Source organism: Ascaphus truei, chromosome 20 (assembly GCF_040206685.1).
Source record: "Ascaphus truei isolate aAscTru1 chromosome 20, aAscTru1.hap1, whole genome shotgun sequence".
NCBI classification, from domain to species: Eukaryota; Metazoa; Chordata; class Amphibia; order Anura; family Ascaphidae; genus Ascaphus; species Ascaphus truei.
The window spans coordinates 13,501,445-13,522,122 of NC_134502.1; the positions used below are offsets into that span (position 1 = coordinate 13,501,445).

General features: G+C 44.7%; 1 protein-coding gene across 2 annotated transcripts; it reads right to left on the reverse strand.

Moving 5' to 3' along the window:
• On the reverse strand, positions 1-13,564 carry PGLYRP2 (peptidoglycan recognition protein 2). 2 transcript variants are annotated; one of them, XM_075577303.1, is made up of 6 exons: positions 13,509-13,564; positions 13,201-13,279; positions 11,916-12,839; positions 7,900-8,110; positions 5,781-6,075; positions 1-89 (listed from the first exon to the last, which is right to left on the reverse strand). In XM_075577303.1, exons 2-6 carry the CDS (start codon positions 13,265-13,267, stop codon positions 81-83), a joined length of 1,506 nt encoding a protein of 501 aa, XP_075433418.1. In that variant the 5' UTR covers positions 13,268-13,279; positions 13,509-13,564; the 3' UTR covers positions 1-80. The 2 variants fall into 2 exon arrangements, with proteins under 2 accessions (XP_075433418.1, XP_075433417.1); XM_075577302.1 differs by lacking the exon at positions 13,509-13,564 and having other exon boundaries at positions 13,201-13,498.
• Positions 13,565-20,678: the final 7,114 nt, after the last annotated feature.

Consider the following 20,678-nt stretch of genomic DNA (forward strand, 5'->3'; position numbering starts at 1 on the left):
AACCTGAAATCCCCAATTTTATTTGATTGAAAATAAAATAACAGGTGACGTGACAGGTGACAAGTCCTTTGCTGCATTTCTCAGGACTCCTGGAAAGAGACAATGAAAAATAGGTCAAACCATCAAATAGAGATACTTGTTATCAGCACCTATCATACACACTAAAGTACTAGTTGTAGATACCAGAACATGTATAGTACTAGGTACAGTTAACGGCGCAGATCATACAAATGTATACTACTAGTTATAGTTACCAGCACCTATCTTACACAATTGTTGTACTAGTTATAATTCTCAGCACATCACACACACACACACATAGCACTAGTCTAGTTATAGTTACCGGCACCTATCCCACACAAACATAGTAATAGTTATATTGACTGGCACCCATCACATACACATATGCGGTACTAGTTATAGTTAATGAGTCGTATCATACAAATATATAACTACTTAGAGTTACCAGGACCTATCATACACACATATAGAACTTGTCATACCAGCACCTATCACACATATGTATAGTACTAGTTATAGTTACAGTAGAGCTCCACTTTCCAGCGTTCCGCTCATACGGCGTTTCCCAATGCAATCCCATATTCATTAGGTTCGGCGCTTGTTCCGTTTTTCCGGCGATATTAGGCATGATGTGCTCAGCAGCTGAGTACTGTATCCGGCTGTTTTAGCGCGTGTGCAACTCCTTGTCAGATGCCATTTGTCAGCGAAACAATCGGTTGACAGCTCTGCATCTCTGTTTTCAAGGTACAATACAGTGCAGTAGGGCCCCGCTTTACGGCGATTTCCGCTTTACGGCGACGGCCTGGAACGGAACCCGCCGTATGAGCGGGGCCCTACAGTGCATAGTTACATAGTAGTTACTGACATCTACAGTATTACACACACACAGTACTTGCTATAGTTACCGGCACCTATCATACACAGGTCAGTCAACATATTTTCTGGGGTCCAGGGCTAGTCTCTTCACCAAGGTTTTCGCTCCTCCTTCCATCCCCCCTTCTTTTTGGCGACTCTGCTAGCTCCCCCACCTTCTCTATCTCTCTCACACACTTCCACTCCCCCCGCTCACGTCCTCTCTCTCACTCTCTTTCTCTCACTTTCCCACTGCCACACTCTCTCCTCTTTTTTTGCTCCCCCCCCCTCCTTTGCTCCTCCTCCGCTGGGCCCGGGACATATGTCCCTACAGTCTCTCTGAATAGGTGGGCCTGATCATACACACATATATTACTAACTAGCTGATATACCCGGCGTTGCCCGGGATGTAATGTTCCCGCTCCCCTCTCTCTCTCTCCCCTCCCCCTCCCTTATCTCTCTCCCTTCCCCCCTCTCTCTCCCCTTCCCCTCTCCCCTCCCCCTCTCTCTCCCTCTCTCCACCCTCCCTCTATCTCTCCCCACCTCCCTCTCTCTCTCCCCACCTCCCTCTCTCTCCCCCTCCCTCTCTCTCCCTCTCTCCTCCCCCCTCCTTCTCTCTCCCCCCTCTCTCTCTCTCTCCCCCCTCTCTCTCCCCCTACCTCTGTCTCTCCCCCCTCCCTCTATCTACCCCCCCCTCCCATTCTTCCCCTGTCTCCCCCCTCTCTGTTTGTCTCCCGTTCACATCAATCCGGTCCCCTCCCCCCCCATTTACAGGTCAGGTTCCTCCCCCCCCCCCATTTACAGGTCCGGTTCCTCCCCCCCCCCATTTACAGGTCTGCTAAGGTAATGAAGCTGCTTTTATTTTAATAACACAGTATTGAAGCAGGGGGTCTCCGGAGCTGAACCGCATTAATTTCAGGCCCGGGGACCCCCTGCTTCCCAAGTTACAGGCCCGGGTATGGAGTGCCGGTATTTCCCTGCTTTGTTTCAATCTCCCGCGTCACGTGACTGGGACATTTAAACTTTGTGTAGATACCAGCACCCCATACCGGGGGCTTGTAAAGCTGGAACCAGGGGGTCCCCCGGGGTGAAATGAATGTAGGTTCAGCTCCGGAGACCCACTGCTTCAATTCTGGTGCGCAGAGAGAGTGACTGATTCAGTCTACTCTCAATGCGCGTCTCTTACAGATAGAAGTCGCTGCATCTGTACATAGGAAAGGTCTGTTTGGCGCCAGCCTGGAGTGGGTGATAAAGAAATTGGAGCTAATACAAGTATTAAGAGTGTTTCTAAAAATGTAAAAATTTGATGAATACTAGTTTTTTACTGAAACGTGCAACATTCTCTCTGTTTTTTCTTTTGAATCTATATTTTTAACGCACCCAAAAGTAGGCGCCATATTGTTGGCGATACAACATTGATTTATTGCTCCATAAAAATAACTCACTTTTTTTTTAGATAAATTTGCATTATTAGGTTATTGAGATGTGATGGACCCGGCCCATAGTTCGTTTCCAGCACCCAAAGTACTAGTTATGGCTATCGGCACCTACTGTATCATATACACATATTTATTTATTTATAAAATATTTTACCAGGAAGTAATACATTTGAGAGTTACCTCTCGTTTTCAAGTATGTCCTGGGCAGAAAGCTATAATAATACATGGCTACATTAAAGCAGCAGTTCAAGCAATATCCTACACGTGTCTTTTTTTTTTTAATAAATCAGTTGTTTTATGAGAAAATACTTGTAGCATTTAAAAATGTAAAAAAAAAAAAGGTTTTAAATAAATGTTTAATGTTTCTAATGTAGGTAGCATTTCCAAAGTGACAGGCCCCTTCCCCTTCTGATAGGCTCTGGCTCTTGAGACTCGCCCTCTCTCTGGCAGTGAACCAATTGTATCTAGTAACTGCCTAGTCAATCATATTACAGGAACTACATTGCCCACAATGCTGTGCAAGAACTGAATTAGATAGCCCCGAGTAAGCGATTGATTACAGGAGAACAGATCGATCTGCATCGTAGCTAATCACTTGTCAGTGTGCAGATTGTATTGATGCACATAATGAATGGGACATAGTACTAGATACCAGGTTGGTTTCTTTTAAAAAGGTTCTAATCAAAGTTACATAAAGAGACCTTTCAAAGATTGGTAAAATGTGGTATAGAAAAGTTTACGGTCACTAATTTTGGTAGGAGGAAAAAGAACTGTCTGAAAATAAAGAAATGATTATAAAATCAGCAGATGGGGGGGCGTTATTATTTTAAATCCATATTCACTTTATGAATTTGTCAATAAATGTATTTGCACTATTGCATTTTTCTTTTTTTACCTTATGTACCTTGGGGTATTTGCTCTAAGGATCCAGACATTAAGGAGAAAATGTTACATACAGTACATGGTTACATAGTTACATATTAGATGAGGTTGAAAAAAAGACATACGTCCATCAAGTTCAACCTATGCTAAATTTAGACGACAGATACTTTATCCTATATCCCTACTTACTGTGTATTGATCCAGAGGAAGGCAAACAAAAAACCCCAGTGACATATCATCCAATGATATCTCATAAATTAATTCCTTTCTGACTCCAAATAATGGTAATCAGATTACTCCCTCGGTAAACATCTTTCCATATTTATTTATTTGGTATATCCCTGTATACCTTTCCTTTCTAAAAAGATGTTCAGCCTTTTTTTCAACATATCTATTGTATCTGCCATCACAGTCTCCATGGGTAATGAATTCCACATTTTAACCCTTTCCTTCGTTGCTGGCGAAACCTCCTTTCTTCAACCTTAAAGGATGACCCTGAGTCGTTAGTACTGCCCTTAGGATGAATAGTTATTTTGAAAGTTCATTGTATTGACCCTGAACATATTTGTATATAGTTATCATATCACGTAGATGCCTCTTTTGTAATGTAAACAAATCTAATTTAGGTAGCCTCTCCCCATAATTCAGATTTTCCATCCCCTTTATTCATTTGGTGGCTCTTCTCTGCACTCTCTCTAGTTCCATAATGTCTTTTTTATGGAGTGGTGCCCAAAACTGCACTCCATATTCAACGGTGTTGTCTTACTAAGGCTTTATAAGGGGCATAATTATATTTACTTAACTTCGATCCATTGCCCATTTAATGCAAGATAAAATATTATTTGCCTTTGCAGCTACTGGATGACTTTGCACACAATTTCTAAGCCTGCTGTCTACAAGCACTCCTAAATCCTTCTCCATCAAGTATTCCCCTATTTTTTCCCCCATTTCATTTGTAAGTCACCTGTTTATTCTTGTTTCCCAAATACATAACTTTACATTTATCTGTATTAAACCTCATCTACAATTTACCTCCCCAAGTCTCCAGTCTATCCAAGTTCTTCTGGAGAGAAATTACATCCTGCTCTGATTTTACTACCTTACACAATTTAGTGTCAACAGTTCTCTATGCTGCTAATGTCAAGGTCATTAAAGCTGTAGACCAAGCAATATCCTACATGTGTTGTTTTTTTTTTTTTAATAAATCAGTTCTGTGCTATGAGAAAATACTTGTAGCATTTTTTAAAAACAATCTGAATTACATTTTTTATGTATTACAATGTGACAAACATTTGTTGTTTCTATAGCAACCATTTACAAAGTCACATCGTCTTCCTTTTCTGAAACAAGATCTGGCACACCACTTTTTGAGCCATGCCCTCTCTCTAGCAGTGCACCCATTGTATCTAGTGACTGCCTGGTCACAGGATCTTCCCCACAGAACTTTGCAACTTGGTCCTCTTCCGCTGTACTGACAGCTATTTAGTGAACTCCCGAGCCTAATCTTCGCTGATCGATCGGCAACATCACTAATTACTTCTCATTGTGTGGATTATATTGGTGCACATATTAAAGAGAAAAAATAAAATAATTAAACGTCAGCTTGGACTGCTGCTTTAATAAACAAGTTATCCCCATTTCATTTGTAAGTCACCTGTTTATTCTTGTTTCCCAAATGCATAACCTTACATTTATCTGTATTAAACCTCATCCGCATATACCTACCCAAGTTTCCAGTCTCTCCATTCCTTCTGGAGAAAAATGACATCATGCTCTGATTCTACTACCTTACACAATTTAGTGTCATCAGCAAAGATGGAGACTTTGCTCTCTATGCCAACCTCAACGTCATTAATAAACATGTTAAAAAGCAGGGTTCCCGGTACCGATCCTTGAGGTACTGAACTTAGAACTTTAGCCCAACATGAAAAGGTTCCATTTATGACAGCCCTCTGTTGTCTATCCTTCAACCAGTTTTCAATCCAGGTGCAAATATTTTTACTGAGTCCAATTTGCTTTATTTTGTACACTAATCTCTTGTGTGGAACCGTATCAAAAGCCTTCACAAAATCTACGTAGACCACATCAACTGCATTACCCTGGTCTAAATTCCTACATCCCCACTATTGATGTCAGGTTTACAGGTCTGTAATTCCCCGTTTGTGATCTAGCTCCCTTTTTAAATATTATAACATATACCATAGAGTATTAGTAGTCGTTACTGGTCCCATCACACACACATAGTACCAGTTATAGTTACCTGCACCTATCATTGATAGATCATTGACCTGCACCCATAGTACTAAATATAGTTTTTACCGGCACCTATCATAGGCACGTATAGTACTAGTTATAGTAAGCTCCCCCTACCCACATATACTCTTTATACTTACCAGCATACATATCAGTCACACACAAAACTAGTTATGGCTAGTATCACAGTCACACACAGGATTATGGTTAGTATCAAAATCACACGCAACCACTTAAAGTTATTTACACTGTCACACAAAGGAATAGTTATTGTTAGCAGCACATACAAGACTTGCTATGGTTAGTAGCATGGTCACACACATAACTTGTTACCTTGAAGTGCTCCCAGCTCTGGATCTCTCTGTACAAGGCATCCCCTGGGCAGGAGGTATTAACCAGTTGCCGGTGGCCCTGCACCGTGTAGTTGGGGGAGATGTAGCCTGAGCTGACCGCACAGCGCAGAAATTGATCCTTCACCAGGTTCAGGATGGGGCGCTTAGGGGCTGAGGAGGTGAAATCCCCAATGAAGCTCACCCCGTACCCCACTGAGTTGTAACCCTTGGTGTGGGCCCCTTGCCAGTGCCACCCGCGCCCCTCATACAGGTACCCGTCGGATCCGACCACGAAACTGGGGGATAAGGAGAGAGATTATGTACAACATCCCACCACTGCCACCAATCTATATTATCTAGAAGATCATAATTCTGTCTAGAATATTCCACTTCAACCACCAATTTATGTAGTATTCCCCACTTTAAACACCAATATAACGTTTTTTTTGTTTTTTTTTAAAATATTCTTAAATATTCTTAAATTCTCACCCAATGTGACTTACCTAGAATATTCCACTTCTACCATCAATTTATCTGGAATATCCCGCTTCTAAAACCAAAATTGCTTTTGTAAAATATTCCACTTATTTCACCAATAATGTCTTACTTAGAATACCTGTTGTACCACATTGTTTTTCTAAAATGTCTCACTCCTAACACTCATTTTTTCAGAATATCTCAATGCTTCTACACACATGTTTCATATAGAACAGACCTGCACAACTCAAATACTCGAGGGCCGTAAACAGGCCAGGTTTTCAGGATATCCCTACTTCAGCACAGCTGGCTGAATTAGTGACTCAGTATGACAGAGCCACTCATCGATCCAGCTGTACTGAAGTAGGGATATCCTGAAAATCTGGCCTGTTTGCGGCCCTCGAGGACTGGATTTGTGCAGGCCTGAAATAGAAGATCACATCTCTACCACAAACCTGCATTATCAAATAACTACTGTGGTTGGCACCAATTTATGAAGAATATTGGACTACTTTACACAATCTACTTAATTCCACCACCAATTTATCAAGAATATCCCACTTCATCCACCAATTGATCTAGAATATACTACTTCTACTACCAATATAACTAGAAGGCTCCAATTCTGACACATTTATTTAGAATATGCCACTCTGCCACCAATACAACTTACCTAAAATGTACCACTTTGGCCACCAATGTGTCTAGAATAAATCTGTGATTTACCTAGAACATCCTATTTCTAAAACATAAATGACTTATCTAGAATATCTCAGTTTTTCTAGAATATCCTACTTCAACCACCGATATAACTTAACTAGAATGTGCTACTACTACCACTAATTTATCTACAATATTTAATCAACCAATCAAGAAAATCTTACTCATGCCACCAATATAACTTTTGTAGGATATCTCAACGTAACATGGACTTATCACTGTTTGAGAGAAACTGCCTCTAAATCCAGCAGTGTGCTGGTTAATTGCACACAGGCAATCAACCAGACTCCACCTAGCTGATTAAGACTCTTAGAAAAGCCTGATGTGAGAAACAGGAGAGATATTCCTTAGCTCACATTTGGGCTGACATAAGGAGACGGAGGACTGCAGAGATTTCCTGGGCTGACCTGAGGAAAATATGATGTCTTGATGCACACCAAAGGACTGTATGCTGACAGCAAGACAAGGGGACAAGACCTCTTTTCCTGACACAGAGATGCTGACCCAGGAGAACAGAAAGGCCTTCCCTACAGCTACAACAACAGAAACAGATAAGAGACTTTTTTGTTGGATTGTTGTGTATATATGTATATGTTTAGGGTGGTAACCAGCTTAGCTACCCAATCAGTTAGAAAGGGCTGGAGTAAAGGTTTAGTTATTCTCCAAAGCGGAGTAGGCCTTTATTTTGTTTGTTTTTGTATGTTTTGCCTTGTTAAAGGAACAGAGGCAATAAAGCCGGGATTTAATTTCACCCTAATCTCCATTAAAATGTACCTCTGCACACATCTCTTACTCTCACTTCTTGCAGCAATATAATTTATCTATAGTTTTTCACTACTACCCACATTTTATATACAGTAACCCGTCACTGCTACAATATTTGTCTAGAGTCTGCCCCCTTCATGTGTCCCTACCCCTCTTACCTGTAACCAATGTCATCCCAGCGGCGGTCCTGTTGGTGGAAATCCTGCATGCTTCGCATGTCTGCGGCACAGTCCTGGAAGGTGGTGCAGGGGCGAGAGGGTTCGTAGGTGTGATGGATGAAGACCTGAGAGAGTGGGGGGCGCAGGAGGGTGGGGGTCCCATTATATTGCTTGGCCCCCCACATGCAGCGAGGTATGACCGCAGGGCATTCTGGGAGGGAAGATAATTGCAGAGCCAGTTACCTACAACTCATGTAATCTGGTCTAAGTAGCACATCTAGGAATGGACAGGATGATACAGAGCCTGTCATTCATAGAGCTGTACAGGAGTTATAGAGCCTGAAATGTCTAGGTCTGGACAGGGGATGCAGAATTTTGCAACTCTAGGGCTGGATTGGGGGCTACAGAACCTGACACCTCTAGGACTAGCTGACAGGGATACAGATTCTGGAATCTCTAGAAGGACTGATTGACAGGGATACAGAGCCTGGCATCTCTAGGGCTGGACACAAATACTGAGCCCGGCACCTCTAGTACTGGACAGAGATACAGAGCCTGGCATCTCTAGGGCTGGTCACAAATACTGAGCCCGGCACCTCTAGTACAGGACAGGGATACAGAGCCTGAAACGTCCAAGGCTGGTCAGGGGATACAGAGACTTGCCAGGATATAGAACGTGGTACCTCTAGGACTGGACAGGTATAGAGCACCTGGCAACTCTAGGGCTGGACAGGGAATAAAAGGCAGGTACCGCTAGGATTCAAAACCTTGGGGAGAGGGGGGAAGAGAAGGGGAAGCTCTTGCTACAGTCTATATAGATGTGTGGTGCCAGGGGTGAAAGATTGATGAACAGACATATACTTGCCTAAATAAGTACAAAAAGGACCCCTTCAGTAGCAGCACTCACTAAAGTTGTGTATCATGTTTGTATTAAAACGTAACCTTTAATGGTAGATATAATTAATATAAGGTGGGACAAAATACACTTAACGGACAACACTTATAGCGATTGGTCACAAAACCAATTAGCATGAATTAGATAAAACAAATATTAAATCATATACTCTTGCTCCAGACACTACACTTTAGTGGTGGTATATCATTGAAAGGGCTGGTGGCTAGTGAGCTCCTAACGTCTTTACCCTGCCTAATGACAGTATTTGAGGTTGGGCTGTTCAGATTGATTGCTGTGTGTGCAGTTTAGTCTTAGGTAGCATAGATGTAAAATTAGACATCATATGTACAGTGCTACTTAACCCCTGTTATGTGTATATTCTCTCAGTGTGGTATAAACTGAGTAAGTTATTGATGAATCACTCCTGTTCCACTTCTCACTTTGTTGAGGAGTGAACGAATATGGCAATTTTGTAGCCTACTTCTTGCTACATGTTGAGCAAATAACTCTTAAAGACTATCAATGACACTGTATCTGTCTATGGACTGATTGCTATTTATTAGCTTTCTGTGGGCCAATAACTTACTCAGTTTATACCACACTGAGAGAATATACACATAACTGGGGTTAAAGCTGCAGTTCAGTCAATATCCTGCATGTGTGTTTTTTTTTAATAAATCAGTTCTGTACTGTAAGAAAATACTTGTAGCATTTTCTTTTAAAAAAACAAAACTTTTTGTTTCTATAGCAACCCTTTAGAAAGGCACAACCCCTTCCTTATCTGTGACAGGCTCTGGCACACCCCTTTGTGAGTCCTGCTCCCTCCACAGCCGTTCAGGAGCATGAGCACAAATGTATCAGTCATTGCCTGGTCACATGATCTTCCCCACAGAACTGTCAGAGCAGCAGCAGAAAAGGAGAGTAGCTCAGAATTAATGAATTAATTAAACCTTATTCCATTGCACGTGTGTAGTTAATGTTAAATATTAACAACTCATTTAAAATCAGATCTGTATATATCCTACTGTAAACAATATGTATATTTAATTTTGTGTGTATGTGTACAATTCAATGTGTGTGTTATTAAAATTAATAATGGCTTGTTCTTGTATAGCGCTGCTAGTTTTACATAGCACTTTACAGAGACATTTTGCAGGCACAGGACCCTGCGGAGCTTAGGTGTGTGTATGATATAGATATATATGCACACGCACGCATATACATGCACACATACACATATTTTATATTTAAAAAAAATTATATATATATATATACACACACACACACTATATATATATCACACACACACGCACGCACACACACACACACACACACACACACACACACACACACACACACACACACACACACACACACACACACACACACACACACACACACACACACACACACACACTATATATATATATATATATATATATATATATATATATATAACACGCACACTAATATATATATCACACACATACACACACACACGCTATATATATCACACACACACACACACACACACACTATATATATAACACACACACACACACACACTATATATATATATATATATATATTTATATATCACACACACACACACTCACACCACCTTGCTGCAACCACCCCCCCCTCCCACACGGGCAGGGAGGCAGCCACAGGGATCGGGGCAGAAGGGGAACACATCACCCGCTCCCCCCTTCACCCCCCCTCCGGGGGCAGCGCAAAACCTCCTCCATCTCCCGCACGGACAGGGAGGCAGGCACAGGGATTGGGGCAGAAGGGGGACACATCACCCGCTCCCCCCTTCACCCCCCCTCCGGGGGCAACGCAACTCTCCTCCATCTCCTGCGCGGGCAGGGAGGCAGCCACAGGGATCGGGGCAGAAGGGGGACACCACACAGCAGCAGATCGGGAGCGAGCACACGTCACTGGGAGACTCATGAATATTCATGATCTTCCACTGACTGATAGAAGCAGATTATAAACAAATGCCAGCTTTAAAAATGTCGCCAAATTTCGCCGATCAATACATATAGAACGGATTGACTGGCAGCTATACAGTTCTTTAGGTAATTAGAGATTGCACACATGAAGCAATTGAAGTAAAAAAATAAATAAATAAATAAAAAAAAAAGACTAAACTGCAGCTTTAAGTAGCACTGCGAATATGATGTCTAATTATACATTTATGTTACCTAAGACTACACTGCACACACAGCAATCAATCTGAACAGCCCTACCTCAAATACTTTCATTAAGCAGGGTAAGGCTGAGGCCCTGCTGCGGTCGACGGTGTGTGCAGCCGCGTACGCCACCAGCCCCTAACCTGATGTGTGCCTGCCCCCGCTGCCTCCTTCCGACCGGGTTGACTGCGTGCTGTGACGCGTCAGCCTGCCGGAGCTACCAGCGGCTTGTTTTCTGCAGGTCTGACGCGTCACGTGTTGCACGTGTCAGCCAATAAGGAGGGGAGGAGGAAGGAGCTACGGGGAGGGAAGTCTGTTAGTTAGGCAGCGGTGCATAGCTCTCCCTCTCCCATGCATAGCTCTCCCTCTCCCCCCCTCCCGTGCATGGCTCTCCCTCTTCACACCCCACCCCCCCCAACATCTCCCTCCGGTGCCTGCTTTGCAGCTGCCCCTGCTCTGTGTTTTGGTTGCCCCCCTGACCCGTTTGACACGCACCGCCCCGCGCCGGAAAAAGTTATCTGCAGACCGCAAATCGCGGTGCAGTAACTTGCACGCGCCGCCGGCAAGCAAGGCGGCCGTGCGGGCGCATGCAGCGGGGCCTTAGCCTGAAGGTGTTAGAGCTCACTAGCCACCAGCCCTTTCAATGATATACCACCACTAAATTGTAGTGTCTGGATCAAGAGTATATGATTTAATATTTGTTTTATCTAAGTCACGCTAATTGGTTTTGTGACCAATCGCTATAAGTGTTGCACGTTAAGTGTTTTTTGTCCCACCTTATATTAATTATATCTACCATTAAAGGTTACGTTTTAATACTTACATTATACACAACCTCTAGGATTGGACAGAGTATACAGATATGTATACATATCCTTACAGCTGGACAAAGGAATACAGAGCCTGGTAAGTCTACGACTAGTTACCTAGATGACTCCGCTGGAACTCTCTCGCAGCTACACTGGCAGCAACGTTCAGCTGATCATCTGTGAGCTGGTGTAGGCCACAGCCTGCACTGGAGTTCCTGTAGTAATAAAGCCCCCTTCGTATGTGCCCCTCTAACTGCCCGTCTCCCAGCAAGGCCTGGAAGTCCTGCCTCCTGCAGGAGCTCCCAGATGGCTCCCCCCAGTAATACCCTCGCAGGAGGGCACTTAGGGGCTGTGTTTCAGGCCCTCGTCTGAGTCTCTCCCGCAATAGGGACCCGTCCAGGGCGCCATTGAGAACTGCCAAGGTTAGGCTACGGCGGGGAGGTGCCTCCGTCAGCTGGAAGAAACTGGGTGTGGAGAGAGAGTCCCAGCACCCATCAAGGGCTCTAATGGGAGCGTCTGACAGGGCTCCAGGGGATAGAAAGGCTAGACCCAGGGCTGTTGTTAGGGATATCGGGTGACCATCATCAAGGAAGCCTGAAACTAAGCTAGACCTTTGCTGATCGTTAAGCTTTGACCATTCTGTGCACTCCCTCTTTGACACTACCCCCACGATCTCTGACTCTGTCCCTTTGACATAAGACCCCACCATCTTGCCCCCAAACTCTGCCCCCTCACCCTCAGGCCACTCTCCCCACCCCCACACCACTGCCCCCAGAAGGGGCACCATTGCCACAGTGCTCCCGTCATTGGCCAGTACGACCCCATGCTCCTGCCACCCCGCAATGTCTGACCCCACGACCCTGTGGGTCAGCAGGAGGCGGGCACGGGCAGCCTGGCCCTCTGAGAAGAGCGAAGAGTGGAAAGGACTGTTGACGGTAGAGAGCAGAAGCTTAGCCAGAGTCAGGGCAGATAATTCAGAGAAGTGGGATTCCAGGTCCTGCACAAGGCTAAGGAAGGTATCCATCTTTAATGTAACCGCGGCTGAGAGAGAAATAGAGAGAGAGAGACAATGAGTGAATGGGAAAGAGGGAGAGAGAAAGCAAAACAGAAGAGAAGGGAGAGAGAGCAAAAGAGTGAATGGCAAAGAGTGGCTGAAAGAGAAAAGGAGAGAGAAGGAGAGAGAAGGAGTGAGAGATATAGAAAAAGAATTGGGAGAGAGGAAAAGTGAAGGGGAAAGAGGAAAAGAGAAAGTGAATTGGGAAGTGAGAGAGGGAAAGAGAGACAAAGAGACCAACGTTGAGTGAGATTAAAGAGAGAGAGAGAGAGAAATATGGGGAGAGGGAGAAAGAGAGGAGGAAACAGAGAGGTGTGTCCACTCCACCCCCCATTAAGTGTCACTTACCTGCATCAGGGGAAGCTGATAGACCAACAGAGAGTGCAAGCAGAAGAAAGAGGCAAAAGGTGGCCATCTTTATGTCACCCTGCAATGAGAAGAAGAGTCTCCATGGGGTATACAGTAGGTCTATTCTGACTGTGTCACCCTGTGCAAGGAGGGGCAGACTATGGGACCTAGGTCTATTCTGTCTATATCACTGTGATGGGACAGACTCCATGGGGGCATCAGACACCTCTGTCTACGTCAGTGTGTCATCCTGCGGAGAGAGGGAATGGACTCCATTTTACATAGCCTCCTTATGTCTGCCACCTTACCTGTTTTCTTACCACTTCCTGCTTGTACAGTATTTAGAACACAGAACTGGTTCAGCCTGTTGGTTAAATATTAATGATCCTAACAGCTCTTTATTTGCAGATCGCTGACCTATCCTGACTGTCACGGGGGACAGGTTCTTACACATTTCAAATCGGGATCATATCATTGAGCAAAGCCAATAAGTAAAATTCATTGTCATTTTTTCCGTAGAAACAGGCAAACACACATTGAATTACAATAGACAGACGAAGATACACTTACTGGGGGTCTGCGGTTGACAAACTGACTTTCCTAGTTGAAATCTAGGTGGCTATGCACTAAGCTGGGATAAGTGGTTTTAAGAGCGCAAAGTGGCTTTTAAGGCCGATACAGACTGTTGCGCAATTCACTAAGCAGTGATAACAGCGCTTTATCTGCCTTAAAAGGCATTTTTTCAGCTCTGTGAAAAAATCCGGCGATCAGGCAAAAAACGGCAAACGCGCCGTTTTTTGCCAGTCAGCGGGATTAACTGAGCAGCAATGAGCCAATTGTGCTTTAAAATCCCGCCGGAAAAACACGCCAGCTAAAGGCATGCGCAAATGGAGCTGGACAATTATTTGTTTACCTTTATTCAGGCACACCATTCTTACACACACTTAATAAACACACAGATACCCAACAAGCTCTGAGAAACCCCTAACATTACCACATAATATATATATATGTACATAAGTGTCAAAAGGAGTGCTAGGGGGCGTGGCTAAATGTATATGTAACAGGTTTCCCCCACCCCAATCTCACATTGGCCCGGGTACTCTAACAACCAACCCCCATTACATGTTTGTGTTTGGTGGTGCACCTGTAGGCAACAGGACTCCTGAGTCTCCCGCTTGATGGTATTAGGGGATGTCATCAGGACAGGTAGCTGAGGTAGTGGGTGCGAGTTCAACTTACATCATGTCCAGCGCCTCCACCTCATCAGGATCTGTGCTTCCGCAGGGAGATGGTCCTGGTGAGGAACTCCTTCTTGGTGGTGACTGCCACTGCTGAGTAATCTCACACTCACACAGTGGGGGTTTCATTAACAAGGTCATCTTTATTGTAGATTGGGATGTAGCAGACTGCCCCATGCAGCTGCCGGCTCTAGCCACACATCTCTTCGTGCTGTCCCTTAGCCAGGTACGCCCTCCCGTATTGAAGTGGGATTCCCTCTTCTCCTAGGGAGATCCTCACTGTGCCAGGTCCCTGGACACAGAGTGGCTTAGACAGGCTTGATTGGTCAACCTGGACCGCTAGTTACTGCACTAGGGTCACAAAGTGTTCCTACAATCCCTTATGCAGGAAAATACAAGTTACCAGCTACTTTACATAGCTGCTCGAACACAACTAACTGACAGTGTTGTGCCTTATATACTTCAGGAGGCAGGCGCATCCCTGATGTCACTATCCAGGGACTCAGAGCATACAGCCACTCCCCTCCATACATAGGGCACCTCACCATGGTGTGAGGGAAAACCTCCATAACTACTGCTGGCATACCCGTACTTATCAGGACTTACTGCCAACAGAGAGGAAAGTAGAATACCATTATTATGCATGGCTATATACTCCCCCTGGTGAATCCCCACCGTCCCGGCTGGGGCCTAAATTTGGTGTACCTTGCGCCAGGACACACTGTAAAAGAACACACAAATTAAGCGTCAAACATTACCACATCTACATAATAATGTCAGAACATCACGCTCACTGACCAGCTGCACTAGGGTCACAAAGTGTTCCTACAATCCCTTATGCAGGAAAATACAACTTCCCACAGCTGCTGGAACCACTCTCTAACTAACTGTGTTGTGCCTTATATACTTCAGGAGGCAGGCGCATCCCTGATGTCACTTTCCAGGGACTCAGAGCATACAGCCACTCCCCTCCACACATAGGGCACCTCACCAGGGTGTGAGGGAAAACCTCCATAACTACTGCTGGCATACCTGTACTTACCAGGACTTACTGCCAACAGAGAGGAAAGTAGTATACCATTATTATGCATGGCTATATATACAACAAAAAACAGACAAAGATGCCCAAAGCTACTTCCAATGTGACAAAAATACACCGTGCAATACCTATATATTCTCTTGAAAAAAGGGTCATTTAGTTTAACCTTTTGGCCAAAGCGTCTTAAGCCTGCTGCCACTTTCAAGGCATGACCGTGTTGGGACCTGCTACGGTCATGCCTTGTAAGTGGCAGCAGGCTTAAGACGCTTTGGCCAAAGGGTTAAACTAGATGACCCTTTTTTCAAGAGAATATATAGGTATTGCACTGTGTATTTTTGTCACAATGGAACTAGCTTTGGGCATCTTGTCTGTTTTTTGTTGTATACCATTCATACAACAGGCCGGTGGGTGTCCCCGGGTTATCCCTGCGGGTGTCCAGGGGCCCGCATTGGCCTGCGGTACCAATGGTGTGTCCCAAAAAAATAAACAATACTTTTAAATAAATACACCCCCCCACCCCCTAAGACATACAGTACAATAATGTGCAAAATTACTATTATCCACATATGGATAATAGTGCATTTGCCTATTTAAAATACATTAACCAGCATAAATAAGTAAATACATATTGCACTCACCCCTGCCAGGCTACCATGATGAAGGCTTTCCTCATCCTCATCACCGTCCATGTTCTCTGTTGCTACAAACAATACAGATCAATAAAAAAAGACAATCTAATGTCCCCTAACCCCTTTATCACCTTAGCGGTTTGTAACCGCTATAGTAATTAAGGGGTTAACCCACCCTCCTACACCACCCTCCCGGTAGGCCTAACCACCCATTATTGGGGACAATACCCCCTTCACCCACCACTGCTACCCACAATAAAAACAATACACATAACAGCCCCACTACCCACCTCTTAAGCCCACAATAAACATTACCATATTTAATAGACATCAATATACAACCCACCCACCCTGTGCCCTCACATAAAACCATGATTTAGTGTTTTACGTACAGGATTAATACCCCAGGCCGACAGGGGTCCCCGGTTGTCCCGACGTGTGTCTGCAGGCCCCACAGTTCACCCGGGGGGGTGCCCACGGGTGTCTCCAGGAGAGCTTCAGATCCCTAACTCACTCTCTTCATGAGGCTCGACCTGTCTCTACTTCTGTTTCTCCTGGAGTAGTGACCTCTGTGATGACAACCTCTCCTCCTCTTCACGAACCCCGTCTACCTACACCCAACCGCTATGGAGGGGATCCCCATGAGTGCCGGGGATTTCTAAATCAATGCTTTATCCAGTTTGAAATTAATTCTTCCCGCTTCACTTCTTCACGCATCAAAGTGGCGTACATTGTTTCTCTCCTTACAAACAACGCACTTGCCTGGACTTCTCCCATCTGGGAACGGAGGTCTGATCTCACGCAAGACATCGGAGCCTTTACCACAGAATTCCATAGGGTGTTTGATACGCCCAGCCGCAAGGTATCTGCTGCTTCTACTTTGTTCTATATTTCCCAAGGTAACCGTCCAGTTGCTAAATACGCACTCGAATTCAGGACCATTGCCGCAGAAACAGATTGAAATAATGAATCCTTATCAGCTGCTTTCTGGAGGGCCCTCTCTGAAACCCTGAAAGACGAATTGGCATCTCATGATCGCCCCACCGATCTGGAAGACCTTATCGCCATCTGCATCAGAGTGGACCATCGTATCCAGGAAAGGAGGTCAGACAGGGCCCATCACCGGAACCTCACTTCAAGGATCAACCCCGCTCAGGTGAGCACAATGGAACTACCTCTAATGGTCACTTCCGAACCCATGCAACTGGGAGGTACTAGTCTTTCTAAATCTGAGAAGCTATGTCGCAAAAATTCTGGCCTTTGTCTCTATTGTGGTACACCCAAACATCTTGCTTATTCTTGTCCCAATAAGTCAGGAAACGCGAAGTTCCCATGAGAACCAGGGGAATCTCATTGGGAACACTTTCTCTTTCCCCTATCTCTACTAATAACCCTTCTAGGATCCTCCTTCCCATCACTCTTTCTGGTAGCGGATTCTTTGTGTCTACTCTTGCCTTTCTTGATTCAGGTTCCGGAGGCAATTTTATAGATCAAGGTTTCGCCGAACGTCATCACATTCCCCTCAGACGTAAGAAGATTCCCATAGGCCTTGAGGCCATCGATGGAAGACCACTCCAACCAGCCTTCATCTCATTGGAGACCAAGGTCCTTCACCTTATGACAGGAGATGATCACCTGGAGAAGATCCAATTCAATGTGATACATACACCTTTCGTAGGAATCATTCTTGGTCTTCCTTGGCTACAGATTCACAACCCTCGGGTGGATTGGCTGAACAAGGATCCTATCCTCTGGAGCCCCTTCTGTACCAAACACTGCATTATGGAATCCAGGAGTATCTGTGCTTCCACCACGTCTGAGGAGAAAGAAAAGGTACTTGTCCTGAGGAGTATGCCGAGTTCAGTGACATCTTTGATAAAGTCAAATCAGAGGTGTTACCTCCACATCGCCCTTTCGACTGTCCTATTGAGTTTCTTCCAGGTACGTCTCCGCCCAGAGGGGCTTCTTACCCACTTTCCATGCCTGAGACCAAGGCCATGAGAGAATATATTACCGAAAATCTTCAGAGAGGATTCATCCGTAATTCCACCACTCCAGTCAGTGCCGGGTTCTTCTTTGTTAAGAAGAAGGACGTGTCACTATGACCTTGTATTGACTACCAGGGTCTCAATAAAATGACCATTAAAAATCGTTACCCTCTTCCCCTCATATCAGGGCTTTTCGATCGCCTACAAGGCGCTAACATTTTCTCCAAATTAGACTTACGTGGGGCCTATAATCTCATCCGTATCCGTCGAGGTGATGAGTGGAAAACTGCATTCAATACCAGAGATGGACATTATGAGTACTTGGTCATGCCATTTGGTCTGTGCAATGCCCCAGCTGTGTTTCTAGATTTTGTCAACGAAATCATCAGGGACGTTCTAAACTTTTTCGTGATTAACTATTTGGATGACATTCTGATTTTTTCTAAATTCAAGCAGGAACATGTGTCCCACGTCAAACAAGTTCTCCTTCACCTACAGGAGAATCGACTCTTTGCCAAACTCGAAAAATGCCAATTTTATCAAGCATGTACCGTTTTTCTAGGATATATAATATCCAACACTGGCCTTACCATGGATCCTGCTAAAGTTAAAACCGTACTGGACTGGCCTCAACCCACCACTCAAAGCCATTGAACGTTTTCTCGGATTCTCCAGTTACTTTCGCAGATTCATTCAGAACTTTTCTTCCCTGGTGACTCCGCTTACGGCATTGACTAAGAAAGGAGCAGATCCCACATCTTGGCCTCCCGCGGCTATTCAGTCCTTCTCTCGCCTTAAAAAAGCGTTTGTGTCCGCACCCATTCTTATTCATCCTGACCACAAGCTTCCATTTACTCTCGAAGTTGACGCATCCGATGTCGGTGTAGGCGCTGTTCTTTCACAGAGGAAGACTCCGCAATCCAAACTACACCCCTGCGCATTTTTTTCCAAAAAAAATTCTTCAGCTGAGTGCAATTATGATATTGGGAATCGGGAACTCCTGCCCATGAAATTAGCACTCGAAGAACGGAGACACATTCTGGAAGGTACAGAGGATCCCATAACAATACTGACGGACCACAAAGATTTGTTATTCATCGAAGGAGCTCATCGTCTGTGTGCCCGCCAAGCCAGATGGTCACTTTTCTTCTCAAGATTCAATTTTATAATCTCCTATCTGCCTGGAACCAAGAATATCAAAGCAAACGCTCTTTCTTGTCAATTCTCTCTTGATTACAAGACTGAGGACCAACAAGAACCCATTCTTCCTCCAAAATGTATTCTTTCTGCTACGACCTTCAACACTCTCAAAAATATCGTACTGCAACAGGATCACATCCCTGCCGGTCTTACAGTTCCTGAGGGTCGCCTCTACACTTCTCCTTTGCACCGCAAAAAAGTTCTCCAATGGAGTCACTCCTACAGATCATTAGGTCACCCTGGGAGCAGGAGAACTTTGGATCTTATCTCTCGAACATTCTGGTGGCCCGAGATTCAGAAGGATGTCAAGAACTTTGTAGCCACATGCCCAACTTGTGCCAGGACTAAAACTCCTAGGAATCTTCCTTCGGGACTTCTTCAGCCCTTACCTGTCCCCGATCAGCCATAGACACATTTATCCATGGATTTCATTGTTGATCTACCCATATCCATGGGCATGCACACGATCCTCGTAGTGGTGGATTGATTCTCAAAACAATCCCACTTTATACCTCTCAAAGGCCTTCCAAATTCCTCCAAACTGGCTGATATATTTATCAGGGAGATTTTTCGCCTTCACGGAGTGCCACCGGTCATTGTATCGGATAGAGGTTCTCAATTTGTGTCTCGCTTCTGGCGTTCTTTTTGTTCGCAATTGGGCATCGCCCTTCATTTTTCTTCTGGATATCATCCACAGACTAACAGTCAGACTGAGAGGATCAACCAGTCCCTGGAACAATACATACAATGTTTTGTGTCCGACTCACAGGATGATTGGTCTGAACTTTTGCCCTGGGCAGAGTTCGCCCATAACAACGCACGAAGCGGATCTACTCTGGAATCCCCATTTTTTGTGAACTATGGGTTCCACCCATCTACTCTTCCTCTCTCCTCTTCCTCATCTGGGGTCTCAGCGGCAGACGACAGGATTAAAGAACTGCAAAATCTCTGGAAAAGGGTTCAGGTGAACAACAGGACAGCCACAAATAGATAGAAGACCCAGGCAGATCGTCATCGCAGGCCAGCGCAGGATTTCAAGATCAGTGACAGGGTCTTGTTGTCATCTAGAAACATCAGACTGAAGGTCCCTTCTATGAAATTCGCACCCAGATTTCTCGGTCCTTTTCCTATCACAGAAAAGCTCAATCCGGTCGCATATCGGCTCTGCTTGCCTTCTTCTATGAGGATCCCGTCCGTCTTTCATGTGTCCCTGTTTAAACCTGTTGTTCAAAATGCACAGTCGGTTCCAGTCTCTCCTACTCCGCCAACCTGAGTACGAGATACAATCCATCCTGGACTCCAAGTTCTCTACAGGATCCTTACTTTATCTAGTCCACTGGAAAGGTTTTGGCCCAGAAGAAAGGTCATTGATCCCGAGTCA